The 26,104-nt window shown below is 38.0% G+C and overlaps 2 protein-coding genes across 2 annotated transcripts; both read right to left on the bottom strand.

The window, feature by feature from the left end:
- Positions 1 to 211: 211 nt before the first annotated feature.
- On the bottom strand, positions 212 to 2,110 carry LOC140932985 (uncharacterized). Its single transcript, XM_073382491.1, has 2 exons — positions 2,102 to 2,110; positions 212 to 1,506 (listed from the first exon to the last, which is right to left on the bottom strand). The coding sequence occupies exons 1-2, from the start codon at positions 2,108 to 2,110 to the stop codon at positions 634 to 636; spliced, it is 882 nt and encodes a 293-aa protein (XP_073238592.1). The 3' UTR covers positions 212 to 633.
- A 4,451-nt stretch (positions 2,111 to 6,561) lies between these two features.
- On the bottom strand, positions 6,562 to 10,581 carry LOC140933356 (GFP-like fluorescent chromoprotein cFP484). Its single transcript, XM_073382895.1, has 5 exons — positions 10,435 to 10,581; positions 10,192 to 10,298; positions 8,955 to 9,173; positions 8,473 to 8,691; positions 6,562 to 6,992 (listed from the first exon to the last, which is right to left on the bottom strand). The coding sequence occupies exons 1-5, from the start codon at positions 10,435 to 10,437 to the stop codon at positions 6,839 to 6,841; spliced, it is 702 nt and encodes a 233-aa protein (XP_073238996.1). The 5' UTR covers positions 10,438 to 10,581; the 3' UTR covers positions 6,562 to 6,838.
- Between the last annotated feature and the right edge of the window lie 15,523 nt (positions 10,582 to 26,104).

Consider the following 26,104-nt stretch of genomic DNA (forward strand, 5'->3'; position numbering starts at 1 on the left):
TAGTAAGGGACCGGTCATTATTTATCGCCTGGGGGGGGTCGGAGGATTTTGGGCTAAACACGATGAAATTTAGCCGATCCCCCCTTTAAATGTTATTTTATTGAAGTGATCCCCCCTCATAACTATATATAACTTTCGTGATCCCCCCCCCCCATGTCTTTGTACCCATATTCACCTTTCGACGTGTATATTTAGTGTCTTAAACGTTCATATACAGGTAGTATTTCTAACTATGATGTACTTACAGCATAATAAAGCCGTTATCGCGCAGTCTTTTTTTAAAAGTGTCTCTTGATCCGTGTCTTTTTCTAGTCTGGATCCAGACATCTGAATTCAGTTGACATACAAGCAATCTTGCTTAAAACTGCAAAGTGCTTGAAACTGCAATCAGTGCTTGAAACTGCAAAGTTACTTTTTTTAGAGTGCCAAATAGCAGTCTGCCAAGTCCCTATCAGCAGGTCATATTTAGCGACAATTCGGCCATCTGGAAGGGCTAGGATCGGCCACTGTTCCTGTCTCCTTTTTTACTTTCATCTATAGTGTAATAGATCAGCCTTTGTAGCTTTGCTCACATTTTTATGATTTTTTTTTGTTCGTTTTTTTGTTTGTTTTCTTTTTGTTTTCCTTTTTTTTTCATCCAGTGTTTGCTTGTACAGTAACTTCAGCTATTTGGTCATCTGGTACAAAAGTTAAAACTGGCATACGAACAGTTGACTGTTCATCGAGATCAGCAATGACAAGATCATCTTCGCTATCCTCGTCATCATCTAACTCCGTATCTGATTCTTCACTCTCTTCCTCACTGCTGGACAACTCATTCCCGTTGCCTGGACTTCTCTGTCGATAGTAATGGTAGCGAATTGCCTTTATCTTGTCCAGCTTTATACCAACAGTGGTCAGGCCATGTTCCTTAAGGTACAGGTCGAGCTGTCTCACCTTCAGCTTTTCAACTTTGCCATTCTCAATAAGTATGCCCCACTGGTAGTCCTTGTATGTTAGTTCCTCTTCTAACCTTTTTTTCTCCTTAGCCTCTCTTGTTCTAATATCCTTCCTGATGTTGATATCATTTAGATGGCCTAGGTATTCAATGACATGCTTTTCCTCGACACTATAGGTTGCACAGAAAGCAGCGATGGTATTTGGATTGCCCGCAGAGATGGCGTTTTGTTCGTACAAGTCCTTCAGACATTTCCTCGGTTGATAATCGTCTGGAGCACGACCTGTTGTCGGCGTTTCGTACACATCCATAAAGTGCCCGGGATTTTGCTTGTCTGGCACAGGCTGAGGGATTCTTTCTGTTACTGGTCCCACCCATCTGTTGTTGGTACACCAGGAACAGAGTGTGGAGCTTGCATCGCTTTGCTTATTGCAGGCATCCCGACAAAATTCAAAAAAGAGCTCTCTTCGGAAGTAGTGGTCCTCAATAAAACACTCTATTTTACTAAGATATGCCGCACCGGGTATTTCGGCCTTACTGTTTTCTGAAGCATTTCGGTACGTATTTAACTCAGAAAAAACAAACAAACACGCTTTTTACAATGTTTTAGTTATCAGAAGTTTATATAGTTCACAATTTAGAATTCACCCGTCATGTTTAAAGATGAATATTAGCTAAGTCATGAGCACAATATAAAAGGAAAAATATAAAAACGTTAAAACAAAGCTTTCTCGATATAAATTGAAATACACACATTCGCCAGTGTGACAGACTTCCGTTTCTTAAATAAAGTTGTGTTAGAACAAATTGAGATTGCAAATGCTATCATCTCCCAGCAGAATGGGCACATTTATGTTGTATGCTTTCAAACTGGCATGGTTCAAGCAGATTTGAGTGGTCCCCCCTCTGAATCCTTCCAAAATTTTCAGTGATCCCCCCCTTTTGGGCTCTCAGTTACGACTGATCCCCCCCTCTGTCCTCCTAAAAATCAAGTGATCCCCCCCAAAATCCTCCGACCCCCCCCAGGTGATAAATAATGACCGGTCCCTAATGGGTGGTTTATTCCATTCTTTCCATTTTGTAGAAAAACAGTAATCCAGACACGCTCGGAAGAATTGCAAGGTCTTACGAGTTGTATATACGCAGGGAAGGAGAATTTTTTACCATCCCCATGGTATTTGCTTTAGAGGACTCCTTACAGAAAACAATTGTTTTAAGATGGAATGAGTACTCCTTTTGTTCCTATATGGGACCAAATCAAGTGAGAATAATGGACCAAATGCCCAGCCGGCTCAGTGTAAGACCCCAAGTGAGTGTTATAAAAACAGGTACATACGAAGGTATTGGCCAGCGACTAATTGGATTTTGTGTTTAGGTTTCTGTTGTGGTTCGAAGGTTTGTCACTAGTGACGTTTTGTTTTATTTGCAGTAAACATTTTGAATCTTTCCAGGCCTCGTTTGATTTAGTTGGCCAAAATATGGAAGCCACTATTACTTCTTTAAGATTGCTCGTTAGACAAGAACGGTGTACTACGTGATGTGTCAACCTGTTATAAGATCTAACAAGGAAAGCTTGAACTCTCCTGGTGTCCTTATTCGAATGATGTAGGATGGATATTACGATTAGCAGAAATTAAATGCTTTTTAATAATGGCTTGTTTGTGTCTAGTGTGTCTAGCTCTGTCTAGATCCTCTACTCTGGCAATGCTCTGTCCAGAGGCACATCCCCGTATTGGCCATATAAGGAAGTACACCCGCCGGGTAACCATTGAATGCAAGCCACCTAGTACAATAGCAAGGTTCAAGAATACAGCATTTCGTAAGTCAGATAACTAATCAACATTAATCTAAAAAAATGTTTAGGACTGTGAATAAAGTTAAATGTTTGAATGAGCGGAGATGTTACGTGCTAGCAGACGTCATCTTCATCTTTGTTTATGAAGTACCATGCATATTTTGGCGTTATATTAATGTTGACAAAGTAAGTTTAATTACTCTCAAAAAGTTATTACAAAGTGCGATGGAATTATTACAAATTGTGACAGCTTAGTTTGTTACAAAGTGCGATGGACAGTTGTTACAAATTGCGACAGCTTTTTTATTACAAAGTGCGACATGGTTTATTACAAATTGCGACAGGTATTACAAAGTGCGATGGATTTATTACAAATTGCGACAGGTATTACAAAGTGCGATGATTATTACAAATTGCGACAGTACACCATTTCATGCAAACAGTGAATTTGTTGACAATTGAGTTGCAATTGAGAGTCGAAGGATCAAACAGTTTATTATGACTTTAAAAAAAAGTTTAAAAAATCTTATCTTTTGTTTAAAACCGGGTTAAAAATCTTCTTCTGACTACCGATATTTGCCAAGTTTGTAGGCGCCTAGTTTTTCACGATTTAGATCTGCCACCCTTTCCAAATAACATCAGCTCCGCGTGTAATTACTTCCCGGAGTAGCTAATACATTAGGTAAAATCGAAATCGATAAAAATCGTCAGCGGTCAAGTGATTTTTATCGATTGATAATGGAAAAAGTTGCAAATCTATCTAGGGAAATCTTTTAGCCTGAATTTCAGATATCCCTTCGACTCAAGGGGATGTCTGAATTTCAGGCTGGGAAATCTTTTATGTAAGGTTGTATTTCTCGCGATTTTTGCCTGCGAGAACTGCGAATGTGTTTAAACCGAACCGTTTTTGTTATTATGTACAAAAGGGTTCTAGAGAGAATCTTGTGTCTGTAATAGTTTCCACATTTCTTATTTTCATGCTTGTTGGTCAGTTGTTGCTCTTGGATGTGTTTCTCAGCTGTACTACCGGTATCTAACTTATGCGAAAAAACAACAGTGTCGGACTTCCATTATAATTCCCTAAAATCAAGAAAAATCGATATCGATTTGACAGAGCAATTTAGTTTATCGATTTTCTCCGTTTTCCGTTATAAGTCGATAATAATCACTTGATTGCAATCGGCTTTCATCGATACCGATTTTTATCGATTGACTACTCCGAGCTGAGTTCTACTGTAGCTTACTCAGACTTGGAGGTGAAGAGGATTACTTGAGGAATAAGAGTCTGAAAGCCCTATTTTCCTGACCAGATTACGTTAACGAGAGATATTGTCACCGATAGTTTTCTCGATTTCTTTTTTTCCCACGTATTTTCGTATATTGACACGTATTATATTTCGGTATATATTTTTTTGAGCTGTTTTAAAGAGGGGTGGCTAGCCACCCAATCCATCGCCCCCCCCCCCCCCCCACCCCCCTTGGATCCACCCCTGCATAGGATGTGTTTTAAACATCTCCAATGGCGTCTTCATTATGATCTAAACTACCCACTGGAATTTTGACCATTTTCTGGTTTAATGGATTGCTCACGGAATCTGAGTGAACCATAAAAAACTACTTTTTTCTTGGAACGTTTATCACGGTGAGTGTTTGGTGTTGTTGTATTTTCTCCAATTTTCCTGTTTTGATGATCGGTCGCTGGGTTCTAGGTGTACCTCAACGGTTATTTCATGTCGTGTATATAATCTTCTCTTGGCTTCAGACTTTCGTCTCCGGAGCTTATCCCTGCAGGGGCTGTGGGATGGTTGTCAACCCATGCTAACCGTTAGATGATCTGAGATTGTGTGTCCTGTGATGGAAAGGTCACGGTCTGATTACGCGAGCGCCGTCCTCTCCCTTTACCTGTGTTCTCAATTTCGTCTGTGTAGCTCTTGGATGAGCAAGCTGCAGGGTAGTTTCTCGCCTTGTCTTTTTCAACCTCGCGTTCGTCCTTGCACGCAACATTCTCTTTGGATCTTTTCTTTAACTCCGTGTCTTGAAAAGCGGTTTTTCCAAAGGGGTCTTGAAGAAGCTGTTTCAGTGCGCAGCGAAACCTTTTCGGCTATTGACCGTATTTGTACTAGAGGACGTTTAAGACGTCTAAGACGTCCAGTATAAATACGGGAAATAAGGCAGACGCATTAAACGTTAGACGAATAAAACGTCTGAAGTTAAGTGCGTCCGATCGCAACACGTAACAAATGAATTAGTCGTCTAAGACGTTTAAGACGTCTAGTGTAAAAACAGGACGCACTTAACAGTCAGACGTTTAATGCGTCTGGACGTCTAAGACGTCTTCTAGTATAAATACGGCCATTTTGGAATTTACAGAAAGATATCAAATGGATGGCTTAGTAAGTAGCTATAGAAAAAAATCGCGCATCTTTACATTAAGTAATCAAAACCCTGTGTTCTCTGCTGCATAACTCGTTTGATACCAAAATAGTTTGCCGAAATTGCCATCTACAAATCATCCTATCCGGTGTACTGTAGAAAGTCTGTGGCGCTGGGAACATCGACAATATTTTAGCCTCAAATTAAAAGGAACCGGTTTATTACAACTCAAAGGTGATAATGAGGTTTTAGCCTGCGTGGCAGGCGTTCGAAAGGGAAGGGGAAGGGAAAGAGGACGCGAGACCACGCGCGAGGGAGGAGGGAGGAGGGGAACGCGTTCCTTTCGATTCTACCTCGCTCGCCCAAATTCCCCCCTCCCCTTCTCCTTTCAACGCCGGCCACGCAGGCTAATGAGGTTTCAGCATTAGCGAGGTTCACAGTAGTCTTACGGCTATCATGTTACGGGCAGGGGGAGAATTAGCGCTTCGATATATCCTAATTCAGACCGTTTCTCTTTACCGGCGATTGATCTACGGAAAATGAAGATGTTAGCGAAGAAAATGCAAATCCATTTACACTAGCAACTCTAGTAGGACAGGTCAAATTACATCTTCAGTTACGTTAATTTTGGTAGCCATTTTTATATCTTGAAGTCTGGTTACCCTTCCTTGATGGATAAAAATGCTAGTTGGTGAGGATGAAAGTCATTGTCTAAATATTAATAAAAATTTGGAACTTTTTAGTGACAAGTTTTACTCAGAGAGAGGGACGACCCTTGTAGGAATAGGCAAAAAAATGAGATCACATTAAGCCTTCCCTTTCAGTAACCACTCTTTCCTAAATGCGGTGGAGACATTTGCGGTTAACGGTATATTTTGGCTTTCATGGCTAACGGTAGGAGCCGGTTGAAGTTAAATATCTCTCCGCTGCAATTAACAGGTAATTTAGAAACTCGATTATTGATCTGAAAAAGTTTAAAGTTTCCATCGGTTGAAGCCCGCTCTAACGGCGACCTTTCAGGGGTAGAAAAAGCGGCTGATGTCTCAAATAGAGTCCAGGAGCATCGAAACAAGACACGAAGGAAACTCGCAAAAAGCAATTTTACAACTATCTCCATGACAAGTTGCAGCTAAATAATAATAATAACAATAATAATAATAATAATAATAATAGAAACTTGAAGCAATTTAAAGGTTTTAATTCAAATTAACAAATAAATTAACTCAAGCATCGGATGGGGGAGGTGACTGACTGTCTGTCTCAAATTGAGTGATTGTCTGATTTTGAAGTCTTTGAAGCATCCACCATGCATTCCCAAAACCAAGGAAGGAAATTAACTCATAATTTTTTTTGTTAAAAGCATTTACCAGAAAAAGTCAACACTCTCCAAGCCTGCAGTAAAAAACAAATAAGCAAACAAACAAAACAAATGAACAGTCCATAACGCCCGAATTCTGCAACAAAATTAATTCCCAGCTACAGTATTCTTATCGTATTTGTTTACAAGTGAATTTAACAACTCTGTCTCTATAATGAAATCATGCAAAAATAAAAAAGAAAAAAACTTATTTTGTTATACTTGAACTCTACAGCTACATTCGAATTCTAACAACTCCAGAAACGAATTCTTGAGTCCAAAGTAACGAAAACTAATTCCCAGCACATGCCTTAAACACAGAGAGGCTTTTTTCCTCCTTGATGTTGTCTTGGCTTTTCGCTCTTTAGCCTCTTCTTTATTGGGGGACCACAGCTGGAAAAGGAGAATACCGAGCAGAAGCCTTCTCATACAGTTTCACCTCGTTGAAATTATTTTTTTGCTCCAAAATCTCAATGCGGTGGTCTATAAAGTGATATTTCGGCAACTGTATACCTGCAGGCTTCTTAGCTCTGCAAAAAAAGAAAAGAGCTGAGATCAGCACAAAACAGTACCTCATCAGGTTGCTCCAGCACGAATATTACAATTACCCTCAAGTTAACAGCTTCCGATGTATTGATAGAATTTTGTACCTTAAACCTTATTATAGAATAACTAAATAAGGGCGCTTTGCAAATGTCAGGACCAAAATAATTTGGAAACAAATTTGGAAATGAAATATTAGTCTTTCCTCGAAATCAGTTTTTACTAAAGCCCATCACATCCGAGCATGTCATTTAGGAATAAACTTATCTGGCTGGATAGCCCTGATTAATAGTGTAATTCTTCTGACGAATGCATTGGTCTGCGGGCTAGCCAGTTCTGACAAATGGTAAGCGCCCTAAGATAGAATGCGCGCTCTGATTGGCTGTAGGGTTCTTGGCATAGAGGGAATATAACCACAGTTGAAATGTCAAGATTTTGCTGCGCGCGCGATTATCCCTTAAGCACGTACTAAAGTGGAACCTCCATTTAACGAACCGCAATATAACGAAGTCCTCGGTATAACGAAAGAAAATTTATATAACGAAGTCCTCGGTATAACGAAAGATTTTCTTTACCCCAGTAATGGTGAAATACATCAGAAAGGACCTCGACATAACAAAACCTCGTCATAGCGAAATTGTTTTGCCAGTTCCTTGGTCCTTCAATATTTCGAGGTTCCACTGTAATTGGAGAAATTAACTGTCTTATTTATCATTTTCCTCAACTGCTTAAGGACGATCTTTTCAAACATACTGCATCAACGTTTTTCTGCTTATGGTGACGTCTTTAGAAGGGCACCCAATTCCAAACTGCCTTTTTCTGCAAGATAACTACTTCAAGGAGAAAATATTCCTTAGAAATTTCTAAAGCTCGAATATTAAGGCTACAAATTTCGGGATAATCGTACCGTTCACCCCAAAATATTGAAAAATTTTTGATTACCAACTCACCTAAGATTTTCCGAGGTAATGTTTTTCATCTTTTATTACCAAGATATTGCGATTATTGTCTAAAAAGGCCTCCTTAAAATTTTCTGTATGAAGACAGAACGTCACCTAGAATTATCTACGGCTTTTCCATGCCCTCGAAATTTCGACCGGACCCATCATGGCCATGCAGTGTAGCTAGCTGTTCGGGGTGAGATGAAAAAGCCACCTAAAATTTTCGAAATGAACCAAACGTTCCCGTAAGACATCTGAACACTAGATTAATAGTTGTACGGCAGCTCCAAATTAACCAAACGGGCTTCTAAAGCCTCAAGAAAAACATTTAAGACACTTCTGACGTATTAGGAAACAATCAGTCTTTAGGTGCCGCTGATCATTTAAAGCAAGCAAAATTCATCTTTTGATAACACCTTTTTTTTTTTTGGCAATACAAGAGGTATACCAGGCTATGCAAGCAGCAACAACGTTTCTTATTGCGTAAGTTAGATTTACCAGAACACTTCAGGACGTAAACACTTACTTGTAACTGCTTTTGAAGTTAGATCGGCAATGGTTACCATCTTCAAGCAACAGGGCCATGGTAACATCACCCTTCAGTTCCCCACCCCTCATGTACATCATCTCAGTGGATGGCTCCCATTTCAAAACTTTCTTCTGCATAACTGGACCATTAGTTGGAAAGTCTTTCCCAGTGAAGTGAATCTTATAAACAAAACAGCCCTTGTCCTCTTTGTCCAAGCTGACGAAAGAGGGGCAAGATTTACTAAGTGTACGCGACAAGGCGACTAAAAACATTCTTAGTTAGCAACTTATGCACTACATAAATAATAGATAAAAATTTCGGGTTTTTTTCTTCTTACGCCTTACGCATGCAGTTCTAGTTTAAAACATTTTAAAAGGAAAGACACTATCCAGCAATAGCAGGGCATGAAAGCGATTATATATCAAAGATGAAAACGACTTAAAAAGTACTGAGCATTGCAGGTCTTAGATGTTACTAACCTGATGACGCTTTTAACTTCACATTTGGCCCCGTCTTCAAATTCCATGGTTCTTTCCCAGGAATACCCGTCAGGAAAAGTCTGCTTGAAATAGTCTGGTATGTCTGGTGGGTATTGGGTAAATGCCCTGTTGCCGTACTGGAACGCGTTTGTTAGAATATCGTAGGCGAAAGGAAGAGGTCCGCCACTTGTAACTTTGAGATTTATAGTTTGTGTTCCACTAAAAAAATATAAACAGGAAATCAAAGTTGCGTAAGAAAACGTAAAGACGACCGCCCTTGGCAACTGTAAGATTTATACAGTGCTTCGAATTGCCTACGATTTACAGTGTGTGTTCCCGTAAAAAAAAAAAAAAAAACATGAACGGGAAATCAAAGCTGGGTAAGAAAACGACGAATTAATATGCAACGCATATACGACCGCAATTAGGCAACAGTTCAATTTCAAGTAAAAGTCTTATTTCGCTTTCTGAAAGGCCATAACTCAAGGATTCAGAACCGCTAAAAGCAAGTTGTTTTCCTGGTTAATTCAATCGTAGCTTTCTTTTATACCCTAAAATATTGTATAGTCTGAGTTAATGACCTTCTTGTTTTTATAACTCAGATCCCTTTACATTGAGACAGTCCTTCTGCTTGCTTGGGAAAATGCACATTTAGTAACATGGCTGAAATCACATGATCATGTAAAAAGGGAGGGGTGTTCATAGTCTAATCACACCACAGAGGGTGTGTCGTTCAATCTCATAAAACGTTAGATAGAGGGACAATAAAGGGTCTGTTTCAAGTAAATTCTCCTTGTGTTAAAAAAAAAAAAAAAGAAAGAAAAAAAGAAAAAAAAAAAAAGAAAAAAAACATACAGAACTGAGCTTGCGATCTAGCATTTTTAACCGAAGAGAAACAAAACTTGTAGTCGTAAATTCTTTTAAAAGAAATATGGCAAGGATAGGTAAGTTTTAGCTATCAATTTCTTAACCAGGTCAGCAAGAGACTTTCCTTAAGGTTTTTAGTTCTCTGCCATAACGATCATAGGCTAGGAAACAAAAACAGCATATTTTGTTCTGCAGTGCTATGGTTGAAAGTCATAGGATCAGGTCAGACAAATTGTTGCTGGTTAATCTCTTACACACAAGCAAAACGTAAAATGTATACTGAAATCTCTTCTGAACAAACCAGTTTGAAGCAAAGAGGTCAGAAGCCTGCTTAGAATGATGTAACATTTTTTTTAAAAGAATTACTTACTCGTAAGGCATTCCCTGTCCGTTTCCTTCAATCGTGAACTTATGCCCGTTAACTTCACCGTCCATATGAAGCTTTATCTTCATTTCTTTTTTTACGCTTGGTGTAGTCTGCGGAATGTAAATAATTTTGGATAAACTAGATCAATTAAACGTCAAGAACTTGAAGTAAAGTTGAGTGTTGAGTAAAATAAACAATTAGAATTAATAAAATACATTGTAAAACCTTTTCCCGTCCAGAACTTACCATAATGGTAGACTTGAAGTAAGACTGGGATAAACCTTACAGCTCTTGTTGTTTTCGATCTGCTCTCTTCCAAATCACCAGGGTGAATGGGACCTCAGCTTTGAGAATGCTGCTATAAAACTGAATGTCACACCCAAAATTTCCTTCAACCAATCACGAACCAGAGAGCCTTTGAGACAAAGCTAACATTATATATGCTCAGAACAATATGTCTATCATACCATATCTAAATACCTATGCACCATAAATATCATCAACCACAAAAAAAAAGGGGATTAAACTTGCTGACCTTGCATCATCTTGTATGCTTCAGTAAAATTACATGACTATGTAGAGCCGCAAAAGGAATTCGGGATAGTGATAATTATTGATTTAAACGCCTGGTTTTCAGACAATGACACAGAAAGGCGGAATTCAAAGGTTTCTCAGGATGGTGAGAACATAATTTATCCTGATAATGATTATGTTGTTAGAACATAAGCTCTGTTCTGCTTTGGTTTATTTGTGAAAACATTTGTTCCAGTCTGAAATGTAAGCAGTCTCCTCCCCTTTTTGCCATTTATCCACGAGGGCAGACAGTCGGCTCTTTGCATGACTTGATCGTGTGATCAACTTTCGGTAAACACGAAAACAGTTCACTTTTGAAAAATCTTATTAGCACAAGCTGAGAGAGCATATTAAAATTACGTAACCAGAGAATTTTCAGCCGTATATCTCAAAAGTAGCGATTACAATGGCCGCCGAAAGTTAGAAGCATTTGAATGAGAAAAACAACTTTTGCCACCCAGCCGCATGGTTTTCCGTACAAATCCTTGTAAATTCTAAATTTTTTAAGTAGTGCTTAGGGAAATATTTCATGTGTGTTTTAAAAATTTCGAAATTAAAGTAAGAAAAGTAAGAAAAGTAAGAAAGTAAGAAAGTAAGAAATTACAAATGCTTCCAACTTTCGGCGGCCGTTGCAATGGCTACTTTTGAGATATACGGCTGAAAATTCTCAGATTACTTAAATTTAATATGCCCTTTCAGCTTGTGCTAACAAAAGTTTTCAAAAGTGAACTGTTTTCGTGTTTACCGAAAATTGATCACCTGATCAAGTCATGCAGAGTCTGTTGTAGTCTATTTCTTATTTTAATCAAAAACGCGACTTGAAACAATTGTAAAGTACCTATACATAATCACAACAATTGAGGCGTTTTTGTTTTGTCAAAAGTTGAAATAAATTAAAAAATACATCCATCTGCACAGCAAAATTCTATTGCAGTACTAATCCCCATATTACGTTTTCGTGGTTTTTTCAACTTTATGACCTTAGCTTTATACATTTTGCTTTTTTGCTGTGAAGCAGCATGAGTACAAGGTAGTCTGTTATATAACGTCTATTACGAGATAACGCAGAGAGGCAAAGAAGACTCATCGGTTTTCTTTCGATGGAGCAGAGATTGAGTAAAATTCTCTGTTCGGTTTTTAACCTCGTAAATATTAATACGAACCCGGCCCGGAGAACTCGAATGAGTTAATGTCATTACGAGAAACAACATATGCCTTGAGAAGAAAGGACAATTTAAACATGCCCAAGGTCAACGCAACACGCTTTGGACTTCATCCTGGCGGTATCAGGCGCCCAAGATCTGGAACAACTTGCCTGATGTCGTAAGACCGTCGTCCTATTTCAAAACTTTCAAAAAGTGACTGTTAGAAAACGAGGCATTATTTTAGTATCGACGAATCGCCTTTCTAATCAATTTTGTAAATAATTTTTAATAGCATTGTATATGTGACAACTCAATTTTAATTGTAAATAGCTTTTATATTGTTTTAATCATATTCTAGTATTTCTATGATGTTTCATTTACAGTGGCATACCTGTGAATTAGCTGGTAAAGTTTTTTTTTTTTTTTAACTAATCCATGTAGCTATGTAGCTAGCTATGTAGAGTATGCGCCATTTAAAATAAAGTGGCTTATCATCCATGTGATATATTTGAGTCAAGACAGAAAAATGACCCCCAAAAAACGAGTCAAGATTTTGAAACAAAGGATGTCTAGACCAACAACAGATACACCTTTATCTGACCTCAACCTTTTATTTTCTCTATATGCTTGCAGGGCCGTAGCATAAGGAGGTGCCGGGGGCCCTTGCCCCCCTCCCCCCAGTACTTTTCCCCAAAAAGTCAAAACATGCACGAATAAAAGTTGAAAATAAAAATTCAGAGCATTGAAACGATGATGTCTCTGCAGCTAGGTGAAACATTTTCTGGTTTTAAGATGCAGAGACTAGTCCAATGGGTCCTGCGGACCCCAAACCCTCTGCTTTCCAAATACAATGAGCGACCTAAAATCCCCCCCCCCCCCCCCGCTAGTTTCTAAAGAGTTGCTTCAGCCCTGTCTTATGCATTTATAAATTCTGATTCTGTTTTTTTTCTTCACGGGAATGGTGCGTTGCTTTAAATTAAAAAAAAGAAAGACCATTACGTCACATAGACGTGTATTCGTGGTTTCGGCGCCAACAATAGTATGGCATGCGAAACCATTCAATTTCACGCAGCACTATTGATTCGTCGTACCTCCACTTCAGTCTTAAATCATTCGACATTACATTGAACTATTTGCGTATGCCTTAAACCATTTGTCTCTCGATTAAATCATTCGACTTTACTTTGAACCATTTGCGGCTAGAAATGTTTGAGTGAATTCTTACTTTACTCCAACCATTACGCAACAGGGCAGACGACCCTTCGTTATTAAGTTCGATCATTCAACAAACCCGGATTCTTGTTTGGCCACTAGACCACTTGCGTTCTGTTTTGTCTGTGCTATTTGACATAATTAGATTTTTGGTGATAACGGCTGTCCATAGTCAAGAGGTCAAGATTTTAGTCGCCAAAATTTTTTAGCCTTTCCGAACATTAGAAATTTCTTTGTAATAAGCAATTCTAGATTATGTCATTGGTTTTACACTGTTAAGTGTCTAGGCTCAAACCACGCGTTTATTATTTTTTTAACTATCCGTGCTCGTAATCAGTTAACGGGTGGATTAAACAATTACCGCCAAATGAGGGTGAAAAAAAAACCTTGACCAGCAGTAGACCTGAAAAAAGTTTTTTAAGTGTCACAAAACATGGTTTCGTTTTCTGAGCCTGGTGTAAACCAATTAAGCAAACGCAAGACTTGAGTTCTATAAGCCATTTCAGGATCGCTTGACTTTTCTTAATCGACATAAGATAGTTTGGATGCTTAGGATTCTTAGATAAGTCAAATTTATTGAAAATACCGGACTGCCGGTCATTTGGTGTTTTGAGAACCTTGACCGGTTACCGGCCATATAGCCATGTCTTGAAATATTTCTTAGCTTATTTAGGCGCTAGTGTAAAGACTACCATAGTAGTTGAATGAAGCGTTTATTTGCGTTTTGTCTGTGCTATTTGAGATGACTGTATTTTTGGTGATAACATCCGCCCGTGGTCCACTTCAGTCTTAAATCATTCGACATAAGATTAAACTATTTGCGTATGCCTTAAACCGTTTGTCTCTCGATTAAATCATTCGGCTTTACTTTGAACCATTTGCGGCTTAAACCATTTATAAATGTTTGTGTGAATTCTTACTTTACTCAAACCATTACGCAACAGGGCAGCCGACCCTTCGTTATCCAGTTCGATCATTCAACAAACCGATTCTTGTTTGGCCACTAGACCACTTGCGTTCTGTTTTGTCCGTGCTATTTGACATAATTAGATTTTTGGTGATAACGGCTGCCCATAGTCAAGAGGTCAAGATTTTAGTCGCCTATTGTAGTTGAATGAAGCGTTTATTTGAAAATTGAATCTGTTCACGGGCCTACTGCCACTTGTTGCAAACTTGGAAACAAACTGCATAATAACTACATAAGCAGGCGACAAGAAAGTCTTACTCGAAAGTCTTACTCTTACTCGTAAGTAAGTTTGCTGCAGAAACGTGACTTCGAATATCATGGGAAGGTTATCCAATATTTTTTAGCCTTTCCGAACTTTAGAAATTTCTTTTAATAAGCACTTCTAGATTATGCCATTGGTTTTACACTGTTAAGTGTCTAGGCTCAAACCACGCGTATTATTTTTTTAACTATCCGTGCTCGTAATCAGTTAACGGGTGGATTAAACAATTACCGCCAAATGAGGGTGATAGACAAACGCAGACAACACCAATTTATGTTACAGTGTTCAACTAAAATCCCTTTTTTTTTTTTTTTTTTTGAGAAAGACGAAACATGTCAATCAATCTTAATTATGTTGCGTGGGAAAATAGCCTTAAGTTGACCTGAAGTAAAAAAGATATCGGTTGTGTGTGAAGCTTTATTTTACTCCAAGTAATTAAAATATATGACCGGTAACCGATCAAGGTTTTCAAAACACCGGCAATAAATTCTATAAATTTGCTAAGAATCCCAACCAATCCAAACTATCAAATGCTTTATAGATCGCTGGGCTCAGAAAACGAAACGATGTTTTGTGACACTTGAAACTTTTCTCCGGTCGACTGCCGGTCAAGGTTTTTAAAATACAAAATGACCGGCAGTCCTATATTCTCAATAAATTTGACAAATCGAAAAAACCCATCTAATCTAAACTATCATATGTCGATTAAGAAAAGTCAAGCGATCCTGAAACTCTTTATAGATCTCAAGTTAAGCGTTTGGTTTACGCTGACTGCTCAGAAAACGAAACCATCTTTTGTGACACTTAGGCTCGTTTCATACGTCGTACTTCTGCAGTGCCCAACTCAACTGATCGAATTAAATTCGCCTTTAGCACGGCAGTAGCGCGACGTTTGAAACCAAGTCGTGCTACTGCCGTGTAGCACGACAAGCCTTCAAGTGCCGTGCTACACGGCAGTAGCTCGACTTGGTTTCAAACGTCGTGCTACCGCCGTGCCGTTTCTTTATTTTTGTGTTTTGTTTTTGGCAACAGCCGTTCCATTCGACTATCATTGTGTGAGTTAAATTCGACGTCTGAAACCAAGTCGTCGCTAACGTAGGTGCTTAAGTCGAGCTACAGTGGAGCCAGCTTAGCACGGCAGTAGCACGAAGTTTGAAACAGGTCTTAGAAATTTTTTCAGGTCGACTGCTGACATGACATGCTGACATGGTCTCGTTTCCTGAGCCCAGCGTAAACCAAACGCTAGACTTGAGTTCTAGAAGGCATTTCAGGATCGCTTGACTTTTCTGAATCGACATATGATAGTTAAGATTAGATGGATTTTTTCGATTTGTCAAATTTATTAAGAGTGTAGGACTGCCGGTGATTTATTGTTTTAAAAACCTTGACCAGCAGTAGACCTGAAAAAAGTTTTTTAAGTGTCACAAAACATGGTTTCGTTTTCTGAGCCTGGTGTAAACCAATTAAGCAAACGCAAGACTTGAGTTCTATAAACCATTTCAGGATCGCTTGACTTTTCTTAATCGACATAAGATAGTTTGGATGCTTAGGATTCTTAGATAAGTCAAATTTATTGAAAATACCGGACTGCCGGTCATTTGGTGTTTTGAGAACCTTGACCGGTTACCGGCCATATAGCCATGTCTTGAAATATTTCTTAGCTTATTTAGGCGCTAGTGTAAAGACTACCATAGTAGTTGAATGAAGCGTTTATTTGCGTTTTGTCTGTGCTATTTGAGATGACTGTATTTTTGGTGATAACATCCGCCCGTGGTCCACTTCAGTCTTAAATCATTCGACATAAGATTAAACTATTTGCGTATGCCTTAAACCGTTTGTCTCTCGATTAAATCATTCGGCTTTACTTTGAACCATTTGCGGCTTAAACCATTTATAAATGTTTGTGTGAATTCTTACTTTACTCAAACCATTACGCAACAGGGCAGCCGACCCTTCGTTATCCAGTTCGATCATTCAACAAACCGATTCTTGTTTGGCCACTAGACCATTTGCGTTTTGTTTTGTCCGTGCTATTTGACATAATTGTATTTTTGGTGATAACGGCTGCCCATAGTCAAGAAGTCAAGATTTAAGTCGCCTATTGTAGTTGAATGAAGCGTTTATTTGAAAATTGAATCTGTTCACGGGCCTACCGCCACTTGTTGCAAACTTGGAAACAAACTGCATAATAACTACATAAGCAGGCGACAAGAAAGTCTTACTCGAAAGTCTTACTCTTACTCGTAAGTAAGTTTGCTGCAGAAACGTGACTTCGAATATCATGGGAAGGTTATCCAAAATTTTTTAGCCTTTCCGAACTTTAGAAATTTCTTTGTAATAAGCAATTCTAGATTATGTCATTGGTTTTACACTGTTAAGTGTCTAGGCTCAAACCACGCGTATTATTACCGGGGCCTAGCCGAAGGCTGGCACCGGTCATAAAATGCAACGCGTTTCTGTGTTTTCAAAGTTACATTGTTAGGGATATATCGCTGGCTCGTTACTTTTGGGAGTGTTCGCTGAGATATATCGCTGCCGTCATAAATTTGAAGTAGGGAGCGACAACTGTAACCATGTAAATATCAATTCGATTAGTTTGCACGCGGAATGGTTTAATGCGACTATATTTACCACTTATCAATAAATGAGATCCCTGTCTATTGCAAAATATTGTTACAGTATTCATCCTAGCGATGACAAGGCTTGGTGGACGTAGAACTGTGTACACTACGACAAAGCAAAAATCTTAACTTATTAAACTTGCATGCGCCAAGCTTTGTTTATGCGTTTCAATACCTTACAATTCGCACTCCCTACAGGAAACTTCGTCAAATATTTTTCGACAAACAATTAAAACTCATTAGGAGGAAGTCTATCACTGCTTTGACTTATGAAGCAACAAAACAAAATATTTTCAAATAACCTTTGTCACGCAATATTTACGTTAGCGAGATGCGCAAATTCTCAACTGTTCAAAATGCGGGATTCCCTAACATTTTGTCTTTTCACATTATTCATTAGACGTTGATGTACAATTTGTACGTTTTTCCCCTTGGTATTCTTAGCTACTTTGGATTCTTGTTGCTAAGAAATATCTTATTATTATGTAATCGATCTGAACACGTGAGAAAAACTGCGTAACTTGACAGCCTAGGATTGGGAGTTGACATTATTCATTACACCTTGTTTTCATCTCTAAAGAATATTTGCAATAAAAAAGATTTTCATGTCGCCCTACAAACTTGTTGATGAAAACGACCCTTCCACGTGGGTTGCCAAGACAAAAGTGGCCCCGGTAAAATTCACGAAGTGATTCTTGTTTTTTAACTATCCGTGCTCGTAATCAGTTAACGGGTGGATTAAACAATTACCGCCAAATGAGGGTGATAGACAAACGCAGACGACACCAATTTATGTTACAGTGTTTAACTAAAATAGAATTTGAGATAGTTATATGTGATAAACTGTTTTTCAACGTAGATACCTCTTGAGAGTATTCAATAATAATAATAATAATAATAATATTAATAATAATAATGAAAACTTAACTTTTGTTTGAAATGCATGTACCTCCGAAGAACCTGCAACAAGTGCAACTGTCTTACACTACTGAGTTACTACTGGGAACTAGGTGTCTTTTTGGACGCAAAGCCTTCAAAAGCGTTAAGGCTGGCTAATGATACCGAAACATTCCGTGATGTTAGCTTGACAAATAACTTAATTCTATACGCAAAACGAAATGAAGTAGAGTCATGAAAAAGGTCTCTTGTCTTTTTGTCCTTTCATGTCTTGGCGGCACATCCCTTCCCAAACTTCCCTTGAGGGAAAAGGCAAGATCTGATGACATCACTTGCCTCTCGGAAACAAGTTGGCAAATTGACGGCGTGCAAGGCCAAGAGCAAAAAGGCTAATTAACGAAAGATCACAATATCGACTTATTATTCGCGTAGGTTCTCAGGGCCTCCGGGACTCAAAGACAGTAACACTTCAGTGCTGACGTAATCAACGGCGAAAAAGATGCCGCCACCCGCCGCTCACCTGATGATTTTAATGATTTTAATGTTCAAACCGTTAACTTTGTATTTCCGCCACGTGTCCCACGCTTGGCATGAGTTAGGTTCATGATCAAACAGTTTACTTTGTATTTGCGCCACGTGTGGCTTGAGCCTAGACTAAACAGGTATTGTTAAGTATTTTTATAACCACCATGGAAACAGAAAGTAATCAATAGGTGGCGTCGTTTTCAGCTAAGGTGGCTCAATGAACCCTGTCGAATTCACAATATTAGAGATAGGAAGGATCACTACTGATCGCGTGAGCTCATAATCTTAACTAAACTTTTGCGTGAAGATCATAGATCAAGAAGCTATTTGAATGATGACCATGTTTACTCAACTCATGTAGAAGTTGAGCTATCACTCTTTGATAATTCATCTGTTACGCCGGCCCCACAGGGAACCCAAGTTCAGTGTATCATATTGCGTAATCCTCAAAGGAATCGCACGGGAATTGAGCTCTTCAATTGAGATGATAGATTCAAGAAGATACGTGTAAATACTAATCGTAATTTTATCAATCCATGTTCGTCCCAGAACGCTGCGATAACCTAGCTCGTTTGGCGCGCTTCTCAATAACTTCCCAAACATGTTGTGATCCTCAAGCTATAGAAAATTCTAGGCAATTTTGGCTTCTCCGAACAGATATTTTACAGAAAACAGTTGTTGGGTGCCCTGCGGTAAGTAGACTCAAGGACTTAGTTTCTCAAGCTATTCGATTTCTAGACCCTATTCTTCTTATTCTTTGTCTTAAGATTCTAGCAAACAAACAATTAAATCTGGATCGAAGATATTGTCTCCCTTTACGGGCCACGTTAAGAAGTCCTTGCATGATGTTATTAATAAAATATGCCTGAGCGCTTCTAGGAGGATAGATAACACGTTTAGCATTTCGACCAGTAGCCGAAAAAGATATAGTCAGTTGTTTTATATCCTTTCTGGTTCATCCAGATAGAAGTCCTGACATGATATTTATATCAAATGCCTATTGGAGTAAGCGCTTCTGGAATATGTAACTCGTTTAGCATTTCAACCCTTAGAAAGAAAGATATCCTATCTTTTCGTCGTACTAAATCAAAGCTAAATCAATGTAAATGTACTACACAGCACTGAACTACAACAAGGGGAGCACTAACGAAATCGGCTATTATTGCCTGACTACTAGATATTAAATCGTCTTTGCCTGTGTTGGAAGCGAAATCGACCGCAGACTTTGATATGTTTCTTTTTTGACGTCTTTGTCTGTTTGACTTGAATTTATCGATGGAACCGGTGAAGAAGTTTTCTGTTTACAAATGCAAATTGGGCTTAAGTCTTCCGTTACCTTATTTAGCGGAATTGGTAATAGTTTTTTTTTTTTCTTACAGAATGGTTTTAAATACAAGAGGATTCAACTCTTTTTGATGAAATTTCCCCGAAAGAGCTAAACAAATGCCTTCAAAAGTTTTATTTGTCGGCAAGAAAACGCGACGGCCGCTCGGTCATTGCGCGCCTACAATACAGTACTAAAGTAGTTTAGTCTACTCTGTCGGCTCTACTATTACAGAATTCAAAGTTAATTTCAGGAGCCAAAAATCTTCCATGAAACAAGAAAACTTGCGAAGTTGCTATGCACTTTAATTATACACCAGAGTTTTAGGTGCGAGAGAAACGCGAGAGGCGCGCCCCTCGCGTTTCCCTCGCGCCCAAAAACCCCTTTCCCTTCCCTTTCAAACGCCTGCCACGCAGGCTATGCATAGATCAAATCCTTACTAGCTCAAATCAGGACACAAATATTGGTGCCACACACATATAAATACGCGAGTATTTTTTTCCTTGACGCGATATTTTTTTCGGCGCGAGTTGGTTGTTTTTTTTTTTTGGCGTGACTTTTTTTCCTTGGCGAGACTGTTCACTTTTTTTTTTTGGTTTCTTTTTTTTTTTGGCGCGACTTTTTTTTCCTTGGCGAGACTGTTTTTTTTTTGTTTTTTGGGGGGGGGCGCAACTGTTTTTCTTCCTTTGGCGCAACTTTTTTTCCTCGGTGCGATTCAGGATTCTTTTTTGGCGCGACCTTCTTTCCATTTGTAATCCGCTTCTAGATAAATTGCGGGCTCAAACAAGTGCGGTTGAGCAAGCAGCAAGCAACTAGATGGCTGCCGAAAACGACCCAGGTGGAAATCTTATTAAGATCTTAACAAGATTCTTATTAAGCTTCTTACAAAGATCTTAACAAGTTTCTTAATTAAGATTCTTACAAGATCTTGAAAGATTCTTGTAATAATCTTTAAAGATCTTTTAAGAATCTTTATTTAAGTTCTAAGATCTTACAAGAATCTTAACAAAGATCTTGTAAGATCTTAAAAAATCTTAATCAAGATTCTTGTAAGACCTTTTACGATCTTACAATAATCTTACCAAAATCTTACAAGATCTTGATTAATAAACTTGTCAAGATCTTGATTTGAACTGTAACTAGAATCTTAAAAACTTTTTAAGATTTTGTCTTTCTCTTCTAGATTTTTCAAGATCTTGGTCAAGATTCTAAGACAATCTTGCAAGACGAAAAAGAGATATTGTTGAGAGAGCTTTCAACTTTCTTGGTCAGGATTCTTGAATGTTTCCTTTATAATAGATCAAGACCTGATTTTTTAAAAAAGAGTCTTCCCACGTAAGAATGTTGCCCGTAGCAATGGCAATCCAACATGGCGCGCAATTGTTACGGCGTCATGTTGCGTTCATGCTGCAGAGGCAATATTTTGAAGACCCTTTTAATGAAAATGGGGCAGTCTTGTCTTATGACAAAAAGAATTATAAAAAACAAAGCTTTCTTGGAAAAGTTCAGAAGGAGCCTGAGAAAAACGGGAAGAAGGAGATCAACAGAGTGGTTCGAGCGTGACTTTAAAGATATGCCGGAGGCGGAATTTGTTGCTAACTTCAGGCTTTCCAGGGCAGCATTTTCAAAATTATGCCAAGAAATTGGTCCATACATTAAAAAGGAAGATACATTTGCTAAAAATACCATCTCAGTGGAAAGGTGAGTGGCCACAACGCTGTAATACTCTTTGCCAAGGTAAACAAAATTAACAGCAAAATTCGTAAAAGTGATGTAAACTCTATGATAGATATCGATGATGGATGTGTAAAGGAGGGTGCTAATGGGGGTACCCAATTCTCAGTTTGCTACTGATTTTTCGGCCAAAAATCAGTTAACTAGTATTTGGGGGGCCAATTCTCAGTTGACTACTAATTTAAGATAGCTGTTAACTTTCACTTTCCTACAGCAAATATTATTGTGATAACCAGACTTTTCTTTACTTCAGCACGTCAGCCACTTTTGGCGATAGGCCCTACCAAAATCAAAGTATAAATTTACATAAATTCACATAAACTCCGCCACTAGTACAATTTATAAGTAACTGAAAATATGGAAAAGAACATATTAACTTTCTAACCGAAGTTGCAAAAATGGGTAAGCGATAGCTATTAAGACCCCTATTTACCGATTTTTGCTGTAAGTACAAATTAGATCCAAGTCGTATAACCATCAATATCACACCAGTTTCATAGATCCAGACGCACCAGTGATGATCTCGTACTGATCTTCCCAAACTGGTCATGCATGACCTGCCATAAACTACTTCAAAGTCAACTTCTTCGTCACTTTCATTATCTGAATCAGTCACGTACTTATCTGGCTGAAATTACTGTATGTGTGTTGTTGTTGGCCCAAGTTTCAATCCATTTTCAACCCTTGCAATCCATTGCAACAGACGACGAGAAACAATATCAATGCCAAAATGTCTTAAATAACAAAACTGGGCCATTACTTTTGGAATTTGAAATTGATGCAAAAAAAAAAAAACGTTTTAGCTTTTTGAAAAGATAGCAAATAGCATGACATAGTCCCATCACGCTGGTGGTAAAGATCCCGCTTGAGTTGATTCGCTTCTTGATCTTATAGTTAGTTGTCAAACAGGTCTAAACGTCTTCTATCCAGTCCACCTCCATCCCAACTTCATCCTCTTTTGTCTTTGTTTGCACTGATGGAAGAGACATAGTTGAGAGTGCTAACAAGGGCATGAAAGTATTTGACTTGGGACTATTCGACTTTTCGAATTCGCAGTTTTTTTAATTAAGCGATTCCTTCACTCTATTTCCAAAGTCTTGGGCGTAGTTCAAAGCACTATTAATGTTCCGTGTTGAATGAAGTGGGAAATTGCGCGTAGGTTTTCTACTTGCGTTGTCAGAAGTTTTTTGTGCGTCGATACAGACTTTGTCGACATCCTCGTTCGCGTCCCTCAATGTTACCTTTTTCGCAGACGTACATGTTTGCCTTTTTAAAAAGCGTCATAAAAATATCCAAAGGTTTTAAGAAATGGAACTGCTTCAGAAATACCAGTTTAAACACTAGCTTAATTGTCTCAATAGTTAGTACTGCATGAAACATCAGTTACAAAAGTGATATCTTGTAGGTACAAATTCCATGTACTTAAATGAAAGATGCTGATTTCCTGGAGGCATCAGAAACTCTTTTTGGCCAGATCCAATGCTAAGAGTCAAAGCTTTTTTTTTCGGTGGTAATGTTTAACTTGACGTCCTTTTGGGTCCGCTACAATAGTATTTCCTTATCCGAACACATAAATCTTGTTAATACTAGAATTACGAATTATTCGCTGAATCGTCTACAACCAGCTCTATGACAGACGCTTCCTGTCTGCCGGGTACCACTCTTTTGCCTTTTGCACATAATAATATGCCACCGGGACAGAAAAAAGGCAGAAAATAGCATTTCTGTTTGCAAAACTTTGTTACTTTATGCAGTTTAATTAATAGAATGTCACTTAACTGTTAACTTTTCATTTCTCAGTGAACTTCTAATTTTTTGGCCAAATATCAGTTAACTGCTAACCCCATTGGCACCCTCGTAAAGGGCTGTTCTCCCTGCTCATCTTAATCATATAATTTTGCCATTTTCCTTAGTCTTATATCGAATATTACTCATTTTAGATTAGTTAACAATTATCCTTTGAAATCAAGGTGAATAGTGGCTGAATCTTTACCGAACCGTGATCTGGACAAAATCGGAAAGGAAACCATTAAAGACTAAGATTTGATTGACGGATCAAATCATGCGTTAAAAATGTGCACTGTACATGCGCAAAGTCATCTTTGCAGAATTTTCAAACATGGCAGTTCGCAGGTTTATCATTTCTCTAACAACAGGATAATGGTTTAAATTGAAAAAAACCAAAAAAAATTATAGGGATCAAAACTTACCTTTTCGAAAATTTCAGCGAGAAAAAAGGCTCTCGAAAATTCTAGGTGACCTTTTTCAAGTAAAAATCCGTTTCAAATGGGCAATTATACCGATTTTTAGATGTTCGAAAATCCTAGGAGAGGCAGGCAAGCGAGAAATTTTATAACAAATGTTCCGAAAATTCTAGATCTCAAATGGTCTTCCGAACAGCTATTTTCCGAAAATTGACGTTGGGTCAGCTTTCATTCTTGAATGAGTTTGTCAACCGTAGCCGCATAAGCCAGTTGAAACACATGGCCGATAAGGCTAGCTACCCGTTGACATTAAACTTTTTCCACTTCGTGAAAAAAATTAATTTCCACTCTCTATTTCAATTTTTTTTTTTGTGCGATAGTTTCTGCTTTTGTTGTTTAACAAATTAATTATAGTAGCCTGACAAGAGCTTGAACGGCAGCTTAATTTTTTTTTTTTGTCCACAAAACCGAGGTAATGTATAAAAGAAAAAGCTTCCTTTATGTTCTCGTTTCCGAAACAATACGTCTATTAGAATATGTTTTATGCTTTAGCTTTTTAAACAGTTTTTGTGACAGCTAAAGTGCTTTTAGCGACCATACCAGTAATAACACGGTTATTACTGTCATTATTAGCCAGGTCCAGTTACTAAAACAGTGTGGGTGGAACAAGTTATGATCATGACCAGCTGAATACAGGAACATTGTGTAAGATTGTATAAATTATTTAATTCCCTGACGTATTTTCTGTTCAACATTTTTTACCCTTTCTGACAAATTTGTTTTGTTAAGTATCCCCCGCCTATCTTTTCTAGTTGTGCAATCGATGCCTAACGCAGAGTCGACAGAATGTTAGGGTTAATTATTAAGCAACTCTACAAAAATTAGAAAGCCGCCTGGATTATTAGTAGGGATAAAACTTATGAGAGGATTAGTAAAAAAGAAAACGATTTGATCATTGTTTTGGTTGTAAGTGTTACTGAAAAGAAAACATGATGTCAATCAGTAACATTTTCCCTAATTAACGTTGAGATACCGCAACGTGTAACATATTAATCTTTGGTATTTTTTGGAAAGGTATAGTATGCTGTAAAAATTGCAAAGATGGTTTTCACGCGCAGCTACGCGCTACCTTGGACTTTGAAGTGTAAATTCATTTATATTAGGCTATGTTGAAGAAAGACTGTCTTTCAGTGTTATGAGCGATAAGTTTACCCGTCCCATTAAATTATTCCATGATGGCTGATAATCTAGGCAACGATATGAACAAGAGTTTGGCTAAACGATAACCATTACATTAGAAGACGTGTGTTCTCTTGGTGCTGAATACATTGCCGTTCACCGGAGTCCGAAAAAGGGTTTATATTCTTAAGAAATTTCATAATCCGTTATTCTTTTTAGACTGAAAATTTTCCGGGGCTAATTTTCGCCTCTGCATTTTGTAATCAGGAATACATTAATTAAGATGACACTTTGCTGTAGCTGATGTCGCACATTGTGTCATATCAATGCAAATATGTCAAAAGTTTGAAAACACATCAAATTCCACAAGAGGATCTTTCTTCGCTTTATTACTACATGTCAAGTAGAAGAAAATATCTTGCTTCTAACAAAGGCATTTAGGTTTCCGAATGTGAACAAGTAAGCATTTCGAATACCTGTGAGGAAAAAGATCTCACCTAACTAACAAAAATCATCTTATTTGTTACTTAGCTGTTAGGTAAGTAGCTGAGCAAAATTTTAGTCATCCAATAATTTACTGATAACGTGTAAATAACAATAGAAACCGCCATCTTTCGTGCGTCGAGTTTTATGTCAAATTGGAATCGGTCGGCAGGACCTCACTGTCCGTTTGTAGCAACCGACTTGCTTACAAAACAATGGAGACTTGGCAATCTCCATGATCATTTGTAAAGAGACCCATGGCAAGTTTGGCGCAATAATATCAGCAATAAAGGAAAAACTTATATTAACTTTCAATTAACTTAAAAGATTTGTAGCCTCACCGGCTCGGCAATTTTGTCCACCTATTAAAAAAGATATATATATATATATATATCCGTGCATATTTATTCTTGACAGCAGTCAGAGTCATCTGAGCTCAATTTTTGGGTTTGGTTGCAGGTGTTTAATAAAACACTGTTAAAGCTTGACTTGTTGGTTTATTGTCTTAAAAGTTGCTCCCGCAAGCAATGTTATAATCACGCTTTGTTCAGGGTTATTAACTTGCAATGGGTATCAGTAGTTTTGTTAGTTTTAATATCCTCCTCAAGCTGGCGAAAAAGACGTGGATTAAGTACCTGGAAGTATCATAAAGTGTACAGAAGAAAAGTAGAATTATTTCCCCCTTGTGCCAACGCTATAACATAACAGTGAAATAATTTCAATGTAGTTGAACATTCAGTGTTTTTATATATAAAAAAACAAAAAAAAAACAAAAAAAAAACTCGGTAAC

Source organism: Porites lutea, chromosome 4 (genome assembly GCF_958299795.1).
Source record: "Porites lutea chromosome 4, jaPorLute2.1, whole genome shotgun sequence".
NCBI classification, from domain to species: Eukaryota; Metazoa; Cnidaria; class Anthozoa; order Scleractinia; family Poritidae; genus Porites; species Porites lutea.